This window comes from Oncorhynchus masou, chromosome 16, assembly GCF_036934945.1.
Source record: "Oncorhynchus masou masou isolate Uvic2021 chromosome 16, UVic_Omas_1.1, whole genome shotgun sequence".
In the NCBI taxonomy this organism is placed as follows: domain Eukaryota; kingdom Metazoa; phylum Chordata; class Actinopteri; order Salmoniformes; family Salmonidae; genus Oncorhynchus; species Oncorhynchus masou.
Genome location: NC_088227.1, coordinates 24,154,084 through 24,173,715, shown reverse-complemented (window position 1 = coordinate 24,173,715; position 19,632 = coordinate 24,154,084). Strand labels below are relative to the sequence as shown.

General features: G+C 43.0%; 1 protein-coding gene across 1 annotated transcript; it reads left to right on the top strand.

The window, feature by feature from the left end:
- The first annotated feature begins 3,855 nt into the window (after nucleotides 1–3,855).
- Nucleotides 3,856–5,778, top strand: fam110c (family with sequence similarity 110 member C). Its single transcript, XM_064991253.1, has one exon. It carries the CDS (start codon nucleotides 4,032–4,034, stop codon nucleotides 5,094–5,096), a length of 1,065 nt encoding a protein of 354 aa, XP_064847325.1. The 5' UTR covers nucleotides 3,856–4,031; the 3' UTR covers nucleotides 5,097–5,778.
- Nucleotides 5,779–19,632: the final 13,854 nt, after the last annotated feature.

Here is a 19,632-nt window from a genome sequence, read left to right as displayed (position 1 = left end):
TATGAAGACCACCTCAACTTTCTACCGGCCCCTCTCCAGCCCTGCTACGGGCCTCTATGAAGACCACCTCACCTTCTACCGGCCCCTCTCCAGCCCTGCTACAGCCTCTATGAAGACCACCTCATCTTTCTACCGGCCCCTCTCCAGCCCTGCTACGGGCCTCTATGAAGACCACCTCACCTTTCTACCGGCCCCTCTCCAGCCCTGCTACGGGCCTCTATGAAGACCACCTCACCATTCTACCGGCCCCTCTCCAGCCCTGCTACGGGCCTCTATGAAGACCACCTCATCTTTCTACCGGCCCCTCTCCAGCCCTGCTACGGGCCTCTATGAAGACCACCTCACCTTTCTACCGGCCCCTCTCCAGCCCTGCTACAGCCTCTATGAAGACCACCTCATCTTCTACTGGCCCCTCTCCAGCCCTGCTACGGGCCTCTATGAAGACCACCTCATCTTCTACCGGCCCCTCTCCAGCCCTGCTACGGGCCTCTATGAAGACCACCTCACCTTCTACCGGCCCCTCTCCAGCCCTGCTACGGGCCTCTATGAAGACCACCTCACCTTTCTACCGGCCCCTCTCCAGCCCTGCTACGGGCCTCTATGAAGACCACCTCAACTTTCTACCGGCCCCTCTCCAGCCCTACTACGGGCCTCTATGAAGACCACCTCACCTTCTACCGGCCCCTCTCCAGCCCTGCTACAGCCTCTATGAAGACCACCTCATCTTTCTACCGGCCCCTCTCCAGCCCTGCTACGGGCCTCTATGAAGACCACCTCACCTTTCTACCGGCCCCTCTCCAGCCCTGCTACGGGCCTCTATGAAGACCACCTCACCATTCTACCGGCCCCTCTCCAGCCCTGCTACGGGCCTCTATGAAGACCACCTCATCTTTCTACCGGCCCCTCTCCAGCCCTGCTACGGGCCTCTATGAAGACCACCTCACCTTTCTACCGGCCCCTCTCCAGCCCTGCTACAGCCTCTATGAAGACCACCTCATCTTTCTACCGGCCCCTCTCCAGCCCTGCTACGGGCCTCTATGAAGATCACCTCACCTTTCTACCGGCCCCTCTCCAGCCCTGCTACGGGCCTCTATGAAGACCACCTCACCTTTCTACCGGCCCCTCTCCAGCCCTGCTACGGGCCTCTATGAAGACCACCTCACCTTTCTACCGGCCCCTCTCCAGCCCTACTACGGGCCTCTATGAAGACCACCTCACCTTTCTCCCAGACCCCCTCTGCTACAGCCTTTGTGAAGACCACCTCACCTTTCTTCCAGACCCCCTCTGCTACAGCCTTTGTGAAGACCACCTCACCTTTCTTCCAGACCCCCTCTGCTACAGCCTTTGTGAAGACCACCACTGTCTCTGCTGTCTCTCAGGGCACGGCCAGCTCTGGTAGAGCTTCTGTAAGTGCTCTCTTCTGCTACAGCCTTGAAGAGGAACCTCAGTACATAACACACTGTCATTTCTTAACTAATAGCATTACATCCATTAAAACATGGCAGAAACAAAACTATGTGTCAATGTTTTGATGAAGATATTGTAATCATATTCATTTATTTTTTACTCGTTTTGCATTCTGTTGTCTTTTTCATTTTCAGGAGAGCTAATTGGTGTATGGACTATCTGCTCAGGCAGACTGAGAAGGCCATGAAGGACATGGACCTTGACTCGGAGACTGATTTTGAGGACTATGCAATGGACCCCACAGTTGGTAGTCTTCTGGATGACTTCACCACCACTACTGCTGACTTCTCTGCTGCAATCCCCACCCAGGCTGCTCCCACTGCAGTCCAACCTGATCCTCCAGTGCCAAGTCTGCTGCCACCAGTACCTGGCTTACTTCCCCCACAGCCCAGGCTGCTGCCACCAGTACCTGGCCTACTTCCCCCACAGCCCAGTCTGCTGCCACCAGTACCTGGCCTACTTCCCCCACAGCCCAGTCTGCTGCCACCAGTACCTGGCCTACTTCCCCCACAGCCCAGTCTGCTGCCACCAGTACCTGGCCTACTTCCCCCACAGCCCAGTCTGCTGCCACCAGTACCTGGCCTACTTCCCCCACAGCCCAGTCTGCTGCCACCTGTACCTGGCCTACTTCCCCCACAGCCCAGTCTGCTGCCACCAGTACCTGGCCTACTTCCCCCACAGCCCAGTCTGCTGCCACCAGTACCTGGCCTACTTCCCCCACAGCCCAGTCTGCTGCCACCAGTACCTGGCCTACTTCCCCCACAGCCCAGTCTGCTGCCACCAGTACCTGGCCTACTTCCCCCACAGCCCAGTCTGCTGCCACCAGTACCTGGCCTACTTCCCCCACAGCCCAGTCTGCTGCCACCAGTACCTGGCCTACTTCCCCCACAGCCCAGTCTGCTGCCACCAGTACCTGGCCTACTTCCCCCACAGCCCAGTCTGCTGCCAGTCAACTACACCCATGCAAAAAACTTGATTGGTTTGATCAGTGGCAACGCGTCACTAGTTTCCAGATAGACTCTGCTGTACTCCAGCCCTTTTAATCCTTCTAGAATTAGGGTCTTGATTCAATCAGATTGAGCGTTACCCCGTGGTTTTTCTTGTGTGTCACAAACCACTCCCTTCCTTCCCACTTGGCACACACTGGTTGAATCAACGTTGTGTCCACATCAATTCAATGAAATTGTGTTGAACCTATGTAGAATAGATGTTGAATTGAGGTCTGTGCCCAGTGGGTTACTATTCCTACCAAGTTAGAAGTTCAAAACGATGATATGGGGGGGATTTAAAACCTGTCAATCTCGGGCCTATAGCCTACAACAGAACATCACACCTTCAAGTGTTTGAACTTGTAACATGACTGCAGGAACTTCTAATGTCGCTCCATGGGATTTGCCGGATATAAAGTCGGGTGGTTTCATTGCATCCAATGGCAATGTAGGTGATAACATTTTCACAGAAAGAGTGAAATTGCTTTCAACACCTCATGCTAATTTGCATTGCGTAGCAGTGGGGCCAATAAGGCAGAGGCATCCTATTAGAAGAGTTGGAGGCGTGGCTTTCAGTGTGTGAATGTCATTTCAGTTAAAGTGTTATGTTTTAATATTATCAAGCTTATACCTATACTCTGCCAGCACTGAATCCCTAATTATATTTGTATAAGTGCATGTGATATGAAAGACCATGGAAAGGTTTCCATTGTCAAGATTGCCACCATTTGGTTACAATATTGTAGCCAGTAAATTTGAACTATTATAAAGAATGTATTTGGTAAATCGTGAAATTAGTTCATGTTATGGAACCAACTTAATATCTTTATTTACAGGAAATGTATCTAATTGCTTGTAACTCAATTAAAGAAATGTGGATAGGTAACTCCAAAGTGAAAAATCTACTTTTATTTGTTTTACTTTTATTTATTAACCGTTATGTAACTAGGCAAGTCAGTTAAGAACAAATTCTTATTTACAGTGACGGCCTACCAAAAGGCCTCCTGCGGAGATAAAATATATATATATATTTTTAAAAATGGGTTGTATTAACATTAAATATTAGTTTGTATCAATGTTGTTTGTTAGGTTTAACCAAATGGGAAAGCAAGTTTAGTGTTGACATGAAATATAGATTTGTTAATAATAAAATATAACAGTTGGCATTTAATCATAAATTTGGTTTCAACAAATGTAGTTAGGTTTACTCATCAACAAAAAATAACTTATTTACTTGTAACCAGTTTTAAAAAATTTGGGGGGTACATATCAAAAACTGTGGTGATGATCAGGTGTACTTTGCATACCACTTGTTTGGTTCAACCTGGTCTTGCGCAAGACGGGATGGGGTTGTGTAATGTGTTTAAGCAGAAAGGTGAACACTCCCGCTTTAGTACGTGCTTGGACAAGGCACGAGCTTGTTTGTACAGTAGAACATTGAATTGTTCTTACTTCGAGCTTCTGGACATTTGAGCACTGCGCGAACATGGATTGGTAACGTGGGACACCTTTACATCCTGAATACAGTTTAGGAATGCCTGCTAGGGTAGTGTTTTGAAAGCAAAAACCAACAATATGACTAACAAAGGTGTAGATGCCACTAGAATTCTAGAGAAGGGTCCGGAATACCTTCGGAAACAGATGGAACTGGAGAGCGAAGAGACGGGACGCATGAGCGCAGTGGAGATGCTTGCCGCAAGTAAAAAACAGTATGTCAAAAGTCAACAGGTGTTCAACTCGATACAGGAGCCCGTGGTTAGTTTTGGATCTGCCTCTGTTAGTAGTAACGGATCGTCTAATCGGAGCTCCAACCTGAACTGTAGGAACAGTGGGAGGAATTCGCCTGCGGGTACAAGCAGCGTGCAAGGAGGGCCTTCACCGCCGGAGGACAAAAATGCGGTGCATCGGACGAGCTCCAAAAGAAGAGACTCACTTTTACTGTACCGACAGAAATGTGAACTTGTGAAAGCATCGACGCGTGAGAAAAATAAACTGAATTTGGGGCGCAGGTTGTTGCTCGGCTCTCTGGATAAGGCAAGTTTACTACCTGAGGCATCAGGTAAGGAATGTGAGGCAGAGGAAATGTATACCAAATTTACGACACCCGAAGGACTTGCCAAGGAATTTGATTCAAAGGCTGGCTATTCGAAACCCATACAGCCAGAAACACAATCTCTATCCACAGATGAAGAATGGACGGACATAAAGGTGTCCCCAGGTGTGATGCAGAGACCCACTCACAAAAGAGTAGCGGAAGTTCAGAGGAGGACTCGCAAAGGGGTCGGCCGTTCTCACTCTGACATCAGCTCAAGATATTCCAAAAACTTTGCCGACTTTGATGCCTTCTTCAAATACTGTGGACTGAATGGCGAAGTCATAGAGTCCCTGGGCAAAGATAACTTTTCCGCATGTTCGGATGAACGTGTCAATAAAATCCGAAGCGTCAGCATCTCGACGTCAGATGGCGGGTTCACACGGAATAGTGGCGAGGACAGTAACGAAGGATTACTGGAAGAGGAGATGCATGAAACTGTTCGACAGGGGACATCGGTCATTGAGCGCAATGCCAGGATTATAAAATGGCTGTACAGCTGTAAAAATGCCAAAGAGTCTGGGAAGAAATTACGAGATCTAAACTGACATTTCTGTATTCAAGGCCTACATATAGGCTTATTTAGCAGTGTAGGCCTCTCTATTAGGTTCTGCCTATAGGCTGCCTGGTTTAGGCCTAGTCCTACAACATAACATTAGCTATTCCTTAGCCACTAAAATGTTAAACTGCGTCTGCCTCTGAAATACTACATGACATTCCTGGCCTTCACACAATGTTTTCTTGGCTATTGCACAATAGGTTATATGTTTGTGTGTGTGTTTGTTTTACTATCCTTGTGCGGAACAGATGTCCGCACAAGGATAGTAAAATAAGGACAATTCAGATAAGTGGAGGAAATGTTGCTTGTTCCCACAAGGAAAAAGGCCATTTTAGACATAGGTGTTTGGGTTACAATTAGGGTTAGGGAAAATATGATTTTGTATGAGAATCAATTGTTTGGTCCCAACAAGGATAGTAAAAACAAACATGTCTCTGTGATTTCACTGATCACTACTTTGCTGTTAAAACACGTTTATTGGTTGTGTGTGAACGCTTATGTGTTAGTACAAATGTTACAAGTCCAAATAGTCAACCAAGACAATCTGTGAGGTCTATCTTTGGACTAGGTTTTATTATTGCTGTTATTTTTTATAGACATGACCTGTATTTCTGGTGTAAATAGACCTTTGTACAGTATGTGTTCTTATGTCAATTAAACCGTTAACCTCTTCCGGATTACAATTTCATGAACAGTTCTATTGGAATGCCAAAGCACATCTAGTTACTGCCACATTGTAGAATCATTAAACAGGTCACTCAATACTGGGCATAAATATCATTGTCTGAGCTCGAGGCAACCGGAACAAAAGTTTCTTGTCTCTCGGGCAGGTAGTCATGAAGCAGCCATGAGAGAGTGCACCTGGTCATTTGAAAATGTATTAGGTTAAAGGTCAATGATGGAATGTAACTGAATATCTCTTCCTTTTTTTTCTTGCACATTCCGTCACTAGCACTCGTCTCAATTTCCCTCTCTCTCTGTTCTCCCCTCAACCCTACCTTCTTCACTCCCTGTAATTACAGCTCACAGGCAGTAACATGACAGGAAGAAAAGTGAGGGGGAGAGAGAACACAGAATCACACACTCCTGTGTGTATATGGATTATACATTCTTTATACACATGTCCATCTGTTAGCACACACATCCCACTGGGCACAAGCTGGTTGAATCAACGTTGTTTCAATGTAATTTGTCAATGTATTGTGATGTGGAATCCATGTGGTAAATACATTTGATTTGAAAAAAGTAATCCACGTTAACTGTTGTTTTGAGGGTGAAATTTCAACCACAGAATTATGTCATCATGGTAACCAATTTTTAACATAGACAAACCTTGTATTAAATATGTTGAAGGTGTACATTTGAAACAACATCAGATCTTCAACATTATATCCACTATCAAAAAACTAAACAATAGGCTGAGTAGTACCTCCAACTGGAGAATTGAGCTATCTACATGTATCCATTAAGTCCCCCCTCCAGGGTTTTAACCAGGCCCTGCCCCACTTATCTTTGATATTTGTCACCCACTACTACCAATGTGCTATCGTGAGAATGATTATTGAGAGATCTCTTAATAAGTGGGTGACAGGTAGCCTATCGGTTATGAACGTTGGGCCAGAAACTGAAAGGTTGCTGGTTCCAATACACCAGGTGAAAACTGTCAATGTGCCCTTAAGCAAGGCACTTAACCCTAATTGCTCTGATAAGTTACTTAGTCTGTTAAAGGACTAAAATGTAAATGTAGTGACTCGATTCACTGTAGCTATCAAAGTCATTCTAAAGGGAAAGCTTAACAGAGCAAATGAAGTGTAAGCAGACTTTACAAATCATCCAGTACTTCATCAATGATACTATTTTGGCCTATATACTGTAGCATTTGCAAAGTCATCAACAGCTCTTGTTTTAAATTTAACCCTAGGGTTCAACTAAAAATAGACAATACATATACAGTGCATTTGGAAAGTATTCAGACCCCTTGACTTTTTCCACATTTTTGTTACGTTACAGCCTTATTCTAAAATGGATTCAATTGTTTTTTTTCCTCATCAATCTACACACACATAATGACCAAGCAAAAACAGGGTTAGACATTTCAGCAAATTTATTACAAATAAAAAATAACACATTTACATATCACATTTACCCTTTTCTTTGTACTTTGTTGAAACACCCAAGATCTCTGGCTGGGCCACTCAAGGACATTCAGAGACTTGTCACTCCTGCGTTGTCAAACGGGCTGTCATGTGCCTTTTACTGAGGAGTGGCTTCCGTCAGGCCACTCCACCATAAAGGCCGGATTGGTAGAGTGCTGCAGAGATGGTTGTCCTTCTTGAAGGTCCTCCCATCTCCACAGAGGAACTCTGGAGCTCTGTCAGAGTGACCATCGGGTTCTTGCTCACCTCATTGACCAAGGCTCTTCTGCCCTGATTGCTCAGTTTGGCCAGGCTGCCAAATCTAGAAAGAGTCTTGGTGGTTCCAAACGTCCTCCACTTAAGAATGATGAAGGCCACTGTGTTCTTGGGGACCTTCAATGCTGCAGAAATGTTTTGGTACACTTCCCCATATCTGTGCATTGACAAAATCCTGTCTCGGAACTCTATGGACAATTCCTTCGACCTCATGGCTTGGTTTTTGCTCTGATATGCACTGTCAACTGTGGGACCTTATATAGAAAGGTGTGTGCCATTCCAAATCATGTCCAATCAATTGCATTTACCACAGGTGGACTCCAATCAGGTTGTAGAAACATCTCAAGGATGATCAATGGAAACAGGATGCACCTGAGCTCAATTTCGAGTCTCATAGCAAACAGTCTGAATACTTATGTAAATAAAGTATTTCTGGGGGTTTTCTTGTAATAAATTTGCTAACATTTCTAAAAACCTGTTTCGTTTTTTAATTATGGTGTATTGTGTGTAGATTGATGAAGATTGAATTTTATTTAATCAATTTTAGAATTAGGCTGTAATGTGGAAAAGATCAAGAGGTTTGAATACTTTCTAGGGTTTTCATGCTTTGATTGATGTCAAATGTAATCCTCATGTTAATAATGAATATGTTGGATTCACATCTCCATTTCAACCAAAAATCTAAGTTAAAGAATAGGACTAAATCAATCAAACTTTATTTAAAATGCAGTTAAAGTTTGATTTGATTTATTCCTATTCTTTAACTTAGATTTTTGGTTGAAATGGAGAATCCAATTGATCAAATATTATTTTGTAAACAAACTGGAATTAAAGTCAGACTAAGTCAGCGGCACATAATATACATCTTCTTCTTATGTTGATATTTGGTTGCGTTGACAACCAAACACAATTCAATATCACTTTGCAATTCAGTAAACAGCTTATTAACTTGTCAACAATTTAACAAATAATATGTTGGATTAACGGTCTCCAACTAAACCAAAAATAAAAGTTAAAGAATAGAATTAGGCCAGTGGCTCTGATGAAACTATTCAAGCATTAGATACATCACCTTTAAATGTTGATATTTGGTTGTGTTGTAAACCTAGTGATAACACATTGGGAATTTAAAAAACTTCAGTCTTTTTGAGTGAGTGAATAAAGGTTTAAATCTTATTGATCAACATCTCAACCACAAATGACACACATTTTCACTTTAAAATAACGTGGTGTGCCAAGTGGGATGTTATTCCACACGTTTATTTGCCAATTGTCCTAATCAGGCCATCATTAACGCCCCCTCCACTCACAAACGTGCTGTTTCCTGTCTGTTGTAGGCAGGTACACACTATTCAGCCTCACCTATGTTATGGGCACACCCATGTCTCCTCCAGAGCTCCCTAGAAGGGGCTGACAGCAGCACAGGGACAAGTATCATCCTGCCTCTACACTCCCAAGCATTCAGAGGACTGCAACACTACTGTAAAAACCAATCCCACTTCCCTCCACTGTACCTGCACACCACCATACCCCTGTCTGTACATTATGCCCTGAATCTATTCTACCACACCCAGAAATCTGCTCATTTTATTCTCTGTCCCCAACCTCACTAGACGACCAGTTTTGATAGCCTTTAGCCGTACCCTCATCCTACTCCTCCTCTGTTCCTCGGGTGATGTGGAGGTTAACCCAGGCCCTGCGTGTCCCCAGGTACTCTCATTTGTTGACTTTTGTAACCCGAAAAGCGTTCGTTTCATGCATGTTAACATAAGAAGCCTCCTCCCTAAGTTTATTTTACTCAATGCTTTATCACACTGCGCCAACCCCGATGTCCTTGCTGTGTCTGAATTCTGGTTTAGGAAGGCCACCAAACATTTTGAGATTTCCATAACTAACTACAACATTTTCCATCCAAAATAACTGCCAAAAGGGGAGGAGTTGCAATCTACTCCAGAGATAGCCTGCAAAGTTCTGTCATACTATCCAGGTCTATGCCCAAACAGTTCGAGCTTCTAATTTTAAAAATGAATCTCTCCAAAAATAAGTCTCTCACTTTGCTGCCTGTTATAGACCCCCCTCAACTCCCAGCTGTGCCCTGGACACCATATGTGAATTGATTGCCCCCCATCTATCTTCAGAGTTTGTACTGTTAGGTGACCTAAACTGTTATATGCTTAACACCCCGGCAGTCCTACAATCTAAGCTAGATGCCCTCAATCTCACACAAATGATCAAGGAACCCACCAGGTACAACCCTAAATCCATAAACATGGGCACCCTCATAGATATTATCGTGACCAACTTGCCCTCCAAATACTGTTTTCAATCAGGATCTCAGCGATCTCTGCCTCATTGCCTGCATCCGCTATGGGTCCACGGTCAAACAACCACCCCTCATCACTGTCAAACACTTCCTTAAACACTTCTGCGAGCAGGCCTTTCTAATCTACCTGGCCCAGGTATCCTGGAAGGATATTGACCAAATCCCATCAGACGAGGATGCCTGGTCGTTCTTTAAAAGTAATTTCCTCACCATCTTAAATAAGCATGCCCCTTTCAAAAAATGTAGACTAAGAACAGATCTAGCCCTTGGTTCACTCCAGACCTGACTGTCCTTGACCAGCACAAAAACATCCTGTGGCGAACTGCACTAGCATTGAATAGTCCACTGCAATATGCAACTTTTCAGGGAAGTCAGGAACCAATACATGCAGTCAGTCAGGAAAGCAAAGACTAGCTTTTTCAAACCGAAATTTGCATCCTGTAGCTCTAACTCCAAAAAAGTTTTGGAACCCTGTAAAGTCCATGGAGAATAAGAAGACCTCCTCCCAGCTGCCCACTGCACTGAGGCTAGGTAACACTGTCACCACCAATAAATCCACAATAATCGAGAATTTCAAGAAGCATTTCTCTACGGCTGGCCATGCTTTCCTCCTGGCTACCCCAACCCCAGCCAACAGCTCCGCACCCCCCGCAGCTACTTGCCCAAGTCTCGCCCCCTTCTCCTTCACCCAAATCCAGATAGCAGATGTTCTGAAAGAGCTGCAAAACATGGACCCGTACAAATCAGTTGGGCTATACAATCTGGGCCCTCTCTTTCTAAAATTATCCGTCGCCATTGTTGCAACCCCTATTACCAGTCTGTTCAACCTCTCTTTCGTATCGCCCGAGATCCCTAAAGATTGGGGGTGACACTCTAGACCCAAACTGTTATAGACCTATATCCATCCTGCCCTGCCTTTCTAAAGTCTTCGAAAGCCAAGTTAATAGACAGATCACTGACCATTTTAAATCCCACCGTACCTTCTCCGCTGCGCAATCCGGTTTCTGAGCTGGTCACGGGTGCACCTCAGCCACGCTCAACGTACTAAACGATATCATAACCGCCATCAATAAAAGACAGTACTGTGCATCTGTCTTCATCGATCTGGCGAAGGCTTTCGACTCTGCCAATCAACGTATTCTTATCGGCAGACTCAACAGCCTTGGTTTCTCAAATGTCTGCCTCGCCTGGTTCACCAACTACTTCTCAGAGAGTTCAGTGTGGAACACTGTAAAGTGTGGAACACACTCAAACCGGAGGGCCTGTTGTCCGCACCTCTGGCAGTCTCTATGGGGTACCACAGGGTTCAATTCTCGGGCCGAGTCTTTTCTCTGTATATATCAACGATGTCGCTCTTGCTGCTGTTGATTCCCTGATCCATCTCTACGCAGACAACACCATTCTGTAGACATCTGGCCCTTCTTTGGACACTGTGTTAACTAACCTCCAGGCGAGCTTCAATGCCATATAACAATCCTTCCGTGGCCTCCAACTGCTCTTAAACACGAGTAAAACCAAATACCTGCTTTTCAACCGTTCGCTGCCCGCACCCGCCCGCCCAATTAGCATCACTACTCTGGACGGTTCTGACTTAGAACATGTGGACAACTACAAATACCTAGGTGTCTGGCTAGACTGTAAGCTATCCTTCCAGACTCATATTAAACATCTCCAATCCAAAATTAAATGTAGAATCGGCTTCTTATTTCGCAACAAAGCCTTCTTTACTCACGCCGTCAAATATACCCTCGTAAAACTGACTATCCTACCAATCCTCGACTTTGGCGATGTTATTTACAAAATTGCTTCCAATACTCTACCCAGCAAACTGGATACAGTCTATCACAGTGCCATCCGTTTTGTCACCAAAGCCCCTTTCGCCCCCCACCACTGCGACTTGTATGCTCTAGTCGGCTGGCCCTCACTACATATTTGTCGCCAGACCCACTGGCTCCAGGTCATCTATAAGTCAATACTAGGTAAAGCTCCGCCTTATCTCACCTCACTGGTCACGATAACAACATCCACCCGTAGTACGCGCTCCAGCAGGTATATATCACTGGTCATCCCCAAAGCCAACACCTGCTTTAGCCGCCTTTCCTTACAGTTCTCTGCTGCCAATGACTGGAACGAATTGCAAAAATCGCTGAAGCTGGAGACTTATATTTCCCTCACTAACATTAAACATCAGCTATCTAAGCAGCTAACTGATCGCTGCAGCTGTACATAACCCATCTGTAAATAGCCCACCCAATCTACCTCATCCCCATATTGTTTTTATTTACTTTTCTGCTCTTTTGCACACCCGTATTTCTACTTGCACATCATCATCTGCTCATCTATCACTCCAGTGTTAATTTACTAAATTATAATTACTCCTTTACTATGGCCTGTTTATTACCTTACCTCCTCACGCCATTTGCACACACTATATATAGACTTTCTTTTTTCCGATTGTGTTATTGACTGTACTCTTGTTTATTCCATGTGTAACTCTGTGTTGTTGTTTCTGTCGCACTGCTTTGCTTTATCTTGGCCAGGTCGCAGTTGTAAATGAGAACTTGTTCTCAACTAGCCTACCTGGTTAAATAAATGTGAAATATTGCTACTAGTAGCAGCCTATTTGTGGTTTGATGTACATTTGAAGGTAGCCCCTAGGAGGCAGCATCAGATTGGAACTGGGTCTTGCTCTCCATAACAAACCTAAACAACATATGTGGCCAATGTCTTTCTTACTGTTTGAGCTGCTTATCTGCGTGAAGTTAGTTCTCATGATACATCCCCTAGTAATATCTGATTTAAGAAAATCTGACAAAACGAGATCACAAAATAAAAATATATTATGTGAATTGCATCAGGGCATGCTTGCAGTCCAATGTAGAATGTTACTCACTGTGGAAGTGCCCTTACAACAAGGTGCCTGCTTGTGATCTGCTTCTCTGTCTATCTCTCTCTCTCACTCACACACACCCATGCACACACGCACGCACGCACGCACGCACACACACACACACACACACACACACACACACACACACACACACACACACACACAGATAGGGCAATTCTTTTATGTATTTAAAAAGGCCCCGAGTTTGTGTGTGTATGTGCTGACACCTAAAAAAAAGAGACAATGTTGATGTAGTTCATCAAAATATTTATTGATTTAAATGTGCAGTGGAATAATATTACACTTTAAGGGGGCACGAAGCCCCCTTAAATCTGCAGGAATGAGTCTTAGACAGTCCCGGACAATGCCATAGGGTGGTACTGTGGTGTCATGTCAGAAGTCAACTCCCACTTGCAATGGGTCCTAGTGCTGTCTGATGTCTGGCAGCACTCTTCACCAAAGCTTACCAGCTTTTGTCCACTTTACTTACCTGGTAGAACTTTGTAGCTGAATCCCAAATGTACCTTAGGGAAGTAAACACCAACTTACTATTGGAGCAGGTCCCAGAACTGTTTGTGCTCTTGTCAACTCCAATGATGTCATTGTCAAGTGAGCCAAACATGCTTGGAATGACATTGAGAGACAAGAAGCTGGCAAGCAAAAACAGGTTTTTAGAAATGTTAGCAAATTTATTCAAAATAAAAAACAGAAATACCTTATTTACATAAGTATTAGGACCCTTTGCTATGAGACTCAAAATTGAACTCAGGTGCATCCTGTTCCCAGTGATCATCCTTGAGATGTTTCTACAACTTGATTGGAGTCCACTTGTGGTAAATTCAATTGACTGGACATGATTTGGAAAGGCACACACCTGTTTATATAAGGTCCCACAGTTGACAGTGCATGTCAGAGCAAAAACCAAGCCATGAGGTCGAAAGAATTGTCTGTAGAGCTCCGAGACAGGATTGTGTTAAGGCACAGATCTGGGGAAGGGTACCAAAAAATGTCAGCAGCATTGAACACAGTGGCCTCCATCATTCTTAACTGGAAGTTTGGAACCACCAAGACTCTTCCTAGAGCTGACTGCCCAGCCAAACTGAGCAATCGGGGGAGAAGTGCCTTGATCCGGTAGGGGACCAAGAACCCAATGCTCACTCTGACAGACTTCCAGAGTTCCTCTGTGGAGATGGGAGAACATTTCAGGCCTTTATGGTAGAGTGGCCTGATGGAAGCCATTCCTCAGTAAAAGGCACATGACAGCCTGCTTGGAGTTTGTCAAAAAGCACCTAAAGGACTCTCAGACCATGAGAAACAAGATTCTCTGGTCTGATGAAACCAAGATTGAACTCTTTGGCCTGAATGCAAAGCGTAACATCTGGACGAAACCTGGCACCATCATGATGTGGGGAAGTTCTTTCAACGGCAGTGACTGGGAGACTAGTACAGAGAGATCCTTAATGAAAACCTGCTCCAGAGCGCTCAGGAATTCAGACTGGGGTGAAGGGTCACTTTCCAACAGGACAACGACCCTAAGCACACAGCAAAGACAACACAGGAGTGGCTTTGGGATAAGTCTCTGAATGTCCTTGAGTGGCCCAGCCAGAGCCTGGACTTGAACCCGATCGAACATCTCTGGAGAGACATGAAAATAGCTGTGCAGCGACGCTCCCCATCTAACCTGTCAGAGCTTGAGAGTATCTGCATAGAAGAATAGGAGAAACTCCCCAAATACAGGTTTCCCAAGCTTGTAGCATCATACCCAAGAAGACTCGAGGCTGTAATCGCTGCCAAATGTGCTTCAACAAAGTCCTGAGCAAAGGGTCTGAATACTTATGTAAATGTCGTATTTCCGTTTTTGTTGAAATTGAAATTTGCTAAAAAAAAAAAAAAAAACTGTTTTTGCTTTGTCATTATGGGATATTGTGTGTAGATTGATGAAGAGAAAAACTATTTAATCCATGTTAAAATAAGGCTGTAATGTAACAAAATTTTGAAAAAGTCAAGGGATCTGAATACTTTCCGAATGCACTGTAGCTGTCAAGCTGTTATTTTCATCCTATAGCTTACATTGGCTATTTGTAAAGGTTGGTAGGTTACTCAGAGTTAAAGATGCATTTGAAACAAAAGCCCAATGATGAGTGAGTGACACGAACTGTCCCACTTGGCAGTGTTGTGCATGATGCTATTGTTTGGTGATATCTCGCAGGTCCCCCCCATCCCCCCTACCCTCCTATGTCTTGTGTGTCCCGTGCCCGTGTCCCCTTCACAGATGCTGAGCCCACATAATGGGTCACTGTCCTCAGTGGTCACAAGCTGATGCTTCAAAACAACTCAGACCTGCCAAGTTAAAATTTGTGGGGTTTTTTTTCCCCGTAAAGCTTCCAATTGGTTGAGTCTGAAACTTTCCAAGATGGAAAATCTGAGTTTATTGGTTCCTTCAAGACAACTCGGAAACCTGGGACCGCCAAGTTGAAATTTGGGTACGTTGTTTTGCGTAGAACTTCCTATTGGTTGATTCTGATACATTTCAAGTTGGAAACTTGGAGCTCATATTTCTTCAACGATTTTCCAAATTGGATGCCGAGTTCAAGACCACTGGGAACTTGGAACTCTTCCGACATCTGATATATGACTTCGTTCAATGGTGCTTTAAAGACAACAAAGAACCTCAGAGTTCAAATTTGCATATGTTTTTTGCGTAGAGCTTCCTATTGGTTGATTCTTATACCTTCCAAGTGGAGTAGTGTAGTACTGTAGTAGTAGAATGTATTTGTTTCTCGCAGTCATAGACTGAATTATACAGCAATTTACAATCATAACACAAATCATAAATAATTTTCAAATAGTAAAATCCTAACTTAGCAAATCACTTTTAAGATAATACAATATTAGAATATGCAACATACACCAAGTGAACAAATCATTAATAACACCTTCCTAATATTGAGTTGCACACACATGATCTATGTCTCAAGGTTTAAAAATCCTTCTTCAACATATTTCTTCTCCTTCATCTACACTTATTGAAGTGGATTTAAAAAGTGACCATAGCTTTCATCTGGTCAGTCTATGTCTACGACCTGAAGATCACTGACGTCCTGATTTGACCTCGTTTCTTTTCGAGTTCACAGTTGTCTTGAAAACATCAACAAATTCCAGAGTTTCTCGAGTTCTTAGTTGTCGTGAACACAGCAACTGTCTATCCAAGGTCTCTCTCCGCACACAGGTTGCCATTTCGAGACCTTCGACTGTAAGATTCTATCTGCGCAAAGCATTGTTCTGAGATATTGAGCATTGACGTTTTCATATCCCAGATCTCAGAATAGTTTTTTTGTAAATTATTATTTCATAAGCCAATAAGATCCTCACCTTAAAGGTATCTAAAGTGCAGAGTTCCAAAATCCTAAGACATTTATAAATCAGTCTTTTTGTTTTTTTGTTTATGTTTAATTGTCACATACACCGGATAATTTTAGTGAAATGTGGGGGTGCAATGGCAGATATAATCTTATAGCTCAGAAATGTCAATCTGGGTTCAGCCATAATCCACTAGGCACACAGTGGTTGAATCAACGTTGTTTCCACGTCATTTCAATTAAATTACGTAGAACCAATTTGGGATTATTCTTGATTCCATTCCTTTACATTTGTGTGTATTGTGTGTGTATTGTGTGTGTATTGTGTGTATTGTGTGTGTATTGTGTGTGTATTGTTGTGAAATTGTTAGATATTACTTGTTAGATATTACTGCACTGTTGGAACTAGAAACACAAGCATTTTGCTACACCCACAATAACATCTGCTAAACGTGTATGTGACCAATAAGATTTGATTTGAATATATGTTGAGTTGACATCTGTGCCCAATGGGAAGGTTCTATCTGGCACAGAATTCTAAATCATTTAATGGTGAAATAATGAGAATACTATTCCTTCTTTTTAATCACATCATCAAATATATAAATTAATGTTCATCAAAACATTTGTTAAAACTATAGTTGACAAACAGTGGTGTAGTGGAGGGTATGCGCGTGGATACGCCATATATACCCACTTATTTTTCATGGGCATTGTGTATACTCACTTCTTAATCCCCACGATGCGTATCAAATGAGTGTAGTGGAGGTATACGCATATCAATTAATAAGGCTGATGGAATAGATCAGAACGTTTAGCTTAAAATGTTGATAAACTATCATTTCTTCATATTTTAGGTGCAGCAATGTGCACATGGTGGTAGGCCTACGCGCGAATGTTCCAAAATGCCATTTGCAGCACAGCACATTCAAGGGGTTTCATGGACAGATATGAAAACATCCGTTCGAAATTTAGAAAGAGGGGAGATGTAAAGATGTAATAACTATCCTGCATTGCAGATTGACTAGGATAATGTCAATATGTGCTGGACAATGAAAAAAAAACATTTAAAAATAAACAATAGAACAGGAGAATGTACACTACAGGTCAAAAGTTTTAGAACACCTACTCCTTCAAATGTTTTTCTTTATTTTTACTATTTTCTACATTGTAGAATACTAGTGAAGAACTTAAAACTATGAAATAACACATATGGAATCAAAAAGTAACCAAAAAGGTGTTTTAAAAAATCTAAATATAGTAGCCACCCTTTTCCTTGATGACGGCTTTGCACACATGGCATTCTCTCAACCAGCTTCTGCTTTTCCAACAGTCTTGAAGGATTTCCCACATATGCTGAGCACTTGTTGGCTGCTTTTCCTTCACTCTGTGGTAAGACTCATCCCAAACCATCTCAATTTGGTTGAGGTTGGTGATTGTGGAGGCCAAGTCATCTGATGCAGCACACCATCACTTTCATTCTTGGTAAAATAGCCCTTACATTGTCTGGAGGTGTGTTGGGTCATTGTCATGTTGAAAAACAAATGATAGTCCCACTAAGCCCAAACCAGATGGGATGGCTTATCGCTGTAGAATGCTGTGGTAGCCTTGCTGGTTAAGTGTGCCTTGAATTCTAAATCAATCACTGACACTGTCACCAGCAAAGCACCTCCACACCATAACACCTCCTCCTCCATGCTTTATGGTGGGAAATACACATGCAGAGATGATCCGTTCACCCACACCGCTTCTCACAAAGACATGGCAGTTGGAACTAAAAATCTCCCATTTGGACACCAGACCAAAGGACAGATTTCCACCGGTCTAATGTCTCCTCTGAACAGTTGATGTTGAGATGTGTCTCTTACTTGAACTCTGTGAAGCATTTATTTAGGCTGCAATTTCTGAAGACACGCACAATTTTTCAGTTTTTGATTTGTTAAAAAAGTTTGAAATATCCAATAAATGTCGTTCCACTTCATGATTGTGTCCCACTTGTTGTTGATTCTTCACAAAAAAATACAGCTATATATATTTATGTTTGAAGCCTGAAATGTGGCAAAAGGTTGCAAAGTTCAAGTGGGCCGAATACTTTCGCAAGGCACTGTATGTTGAGCACTTGTTGGCTGCTTTTCCTTAAGTCTGTGGTCCAACTCATCCCAAAACATCTCAATTGGGTTGAGGTTGGGTGATTGTGGAGGCCAGGTCATCTGATGCAGCACTCCATTACACAGCCTGGAGGTGTGTTTTGGGTCATTGTCCTGTTTAAAAACAAATGATAGTCCCACTAAGCGCAAACCAGATGGGATGGCGTATCGCTACAGTAGCCATACTGGTTAAGTGTGCCTTGAATTCTAAATCAATCACTGACACTGTCACCAGCAAAAAACCTCCACACCATCACACCTCCTCCTCCATGCTTCACGGTGGGAACCAGACATGCAGAGATCATCCGTTCACCTACTCTGCATCTCACAAAGACAGCGGTTGGAACCAAAAATCTAAAATTTGGACTCCATTTCCACCGGTCTAATGTCCATTGCTCGTGTTTCTTGACCCAAGCAAGTCTCTTCTCTTCTTATTGGTGTCCTTTAGTAGTGGTTTCTTTGCAGCAATTCATGCAGTCTCCTCTGAACAGTTGATGTTGAGATGTGTCTCTTACTTGAACTCTGTGAAGAATTTATTTGGGCTGCAATCTCTGAGTCTGGTAACTCTAATGAACGTATCCTCTGCACCAGAGGTAACTCTATGTCTTCCTTTCCTGTGGCAGGCTTCATGAGAGCCAGTTTCCTCATAGCTCTTGATGTTTTTTTTTTTTTAAGAAACTTTTTCAGATTGACTGACCTTCATGTCTTAAAATAATGATTGACTGTCTTTTCTCTTTGCTTATTTGATTTGAGCTGTTCTTTCCATAATATGGACTTGGTATTTTACCAAATAGGGCTGTCTTCTGTATACCTTATACCCTATGTATACCTACTGTCAACACAACTGATTTGCTCAAACGCATAAAGAAGGAAAGAAATTCAACAAGTTCACTTTTAACAAGGCACACCTGTTCATTGAAACTCGTTCCTGGTGGCTAACTCATGAAGCTGCTTGATAGAATGCCAAGAGTGTGCAAAGCTGTCATCAAGGCAAAAGGTGGCTACTTTATAAAGAATCTCAAATATAAAATATATTTGGATTTGTTTAACACTTTTTTGCTTTCTATAAGATTCCATATGTGTTATTTCAATGTTTGATGTCTTCACTATTATTCTAAAATAGTCCAAATATATAAAAACCCTTGAATGAGTAGCCATGTCCACACTCTTGACTGGTACTGTATGTAAATAAGGTATTTCTGCTTTTTATTTACATTTTTAAATGTATTTTTTTCATCCATTTTAGAATAAGGCTGTAGGGTAACAAAATATGGAAGAGTATAGGGGTCCGTAATGCACTGTATATCACCTTACATACAATTATTTTTGATTGACAACCCAGAATTGTGTAATTGGATTGCTGATATAACCGTATAGCACCAAGTTAAAAGGTGT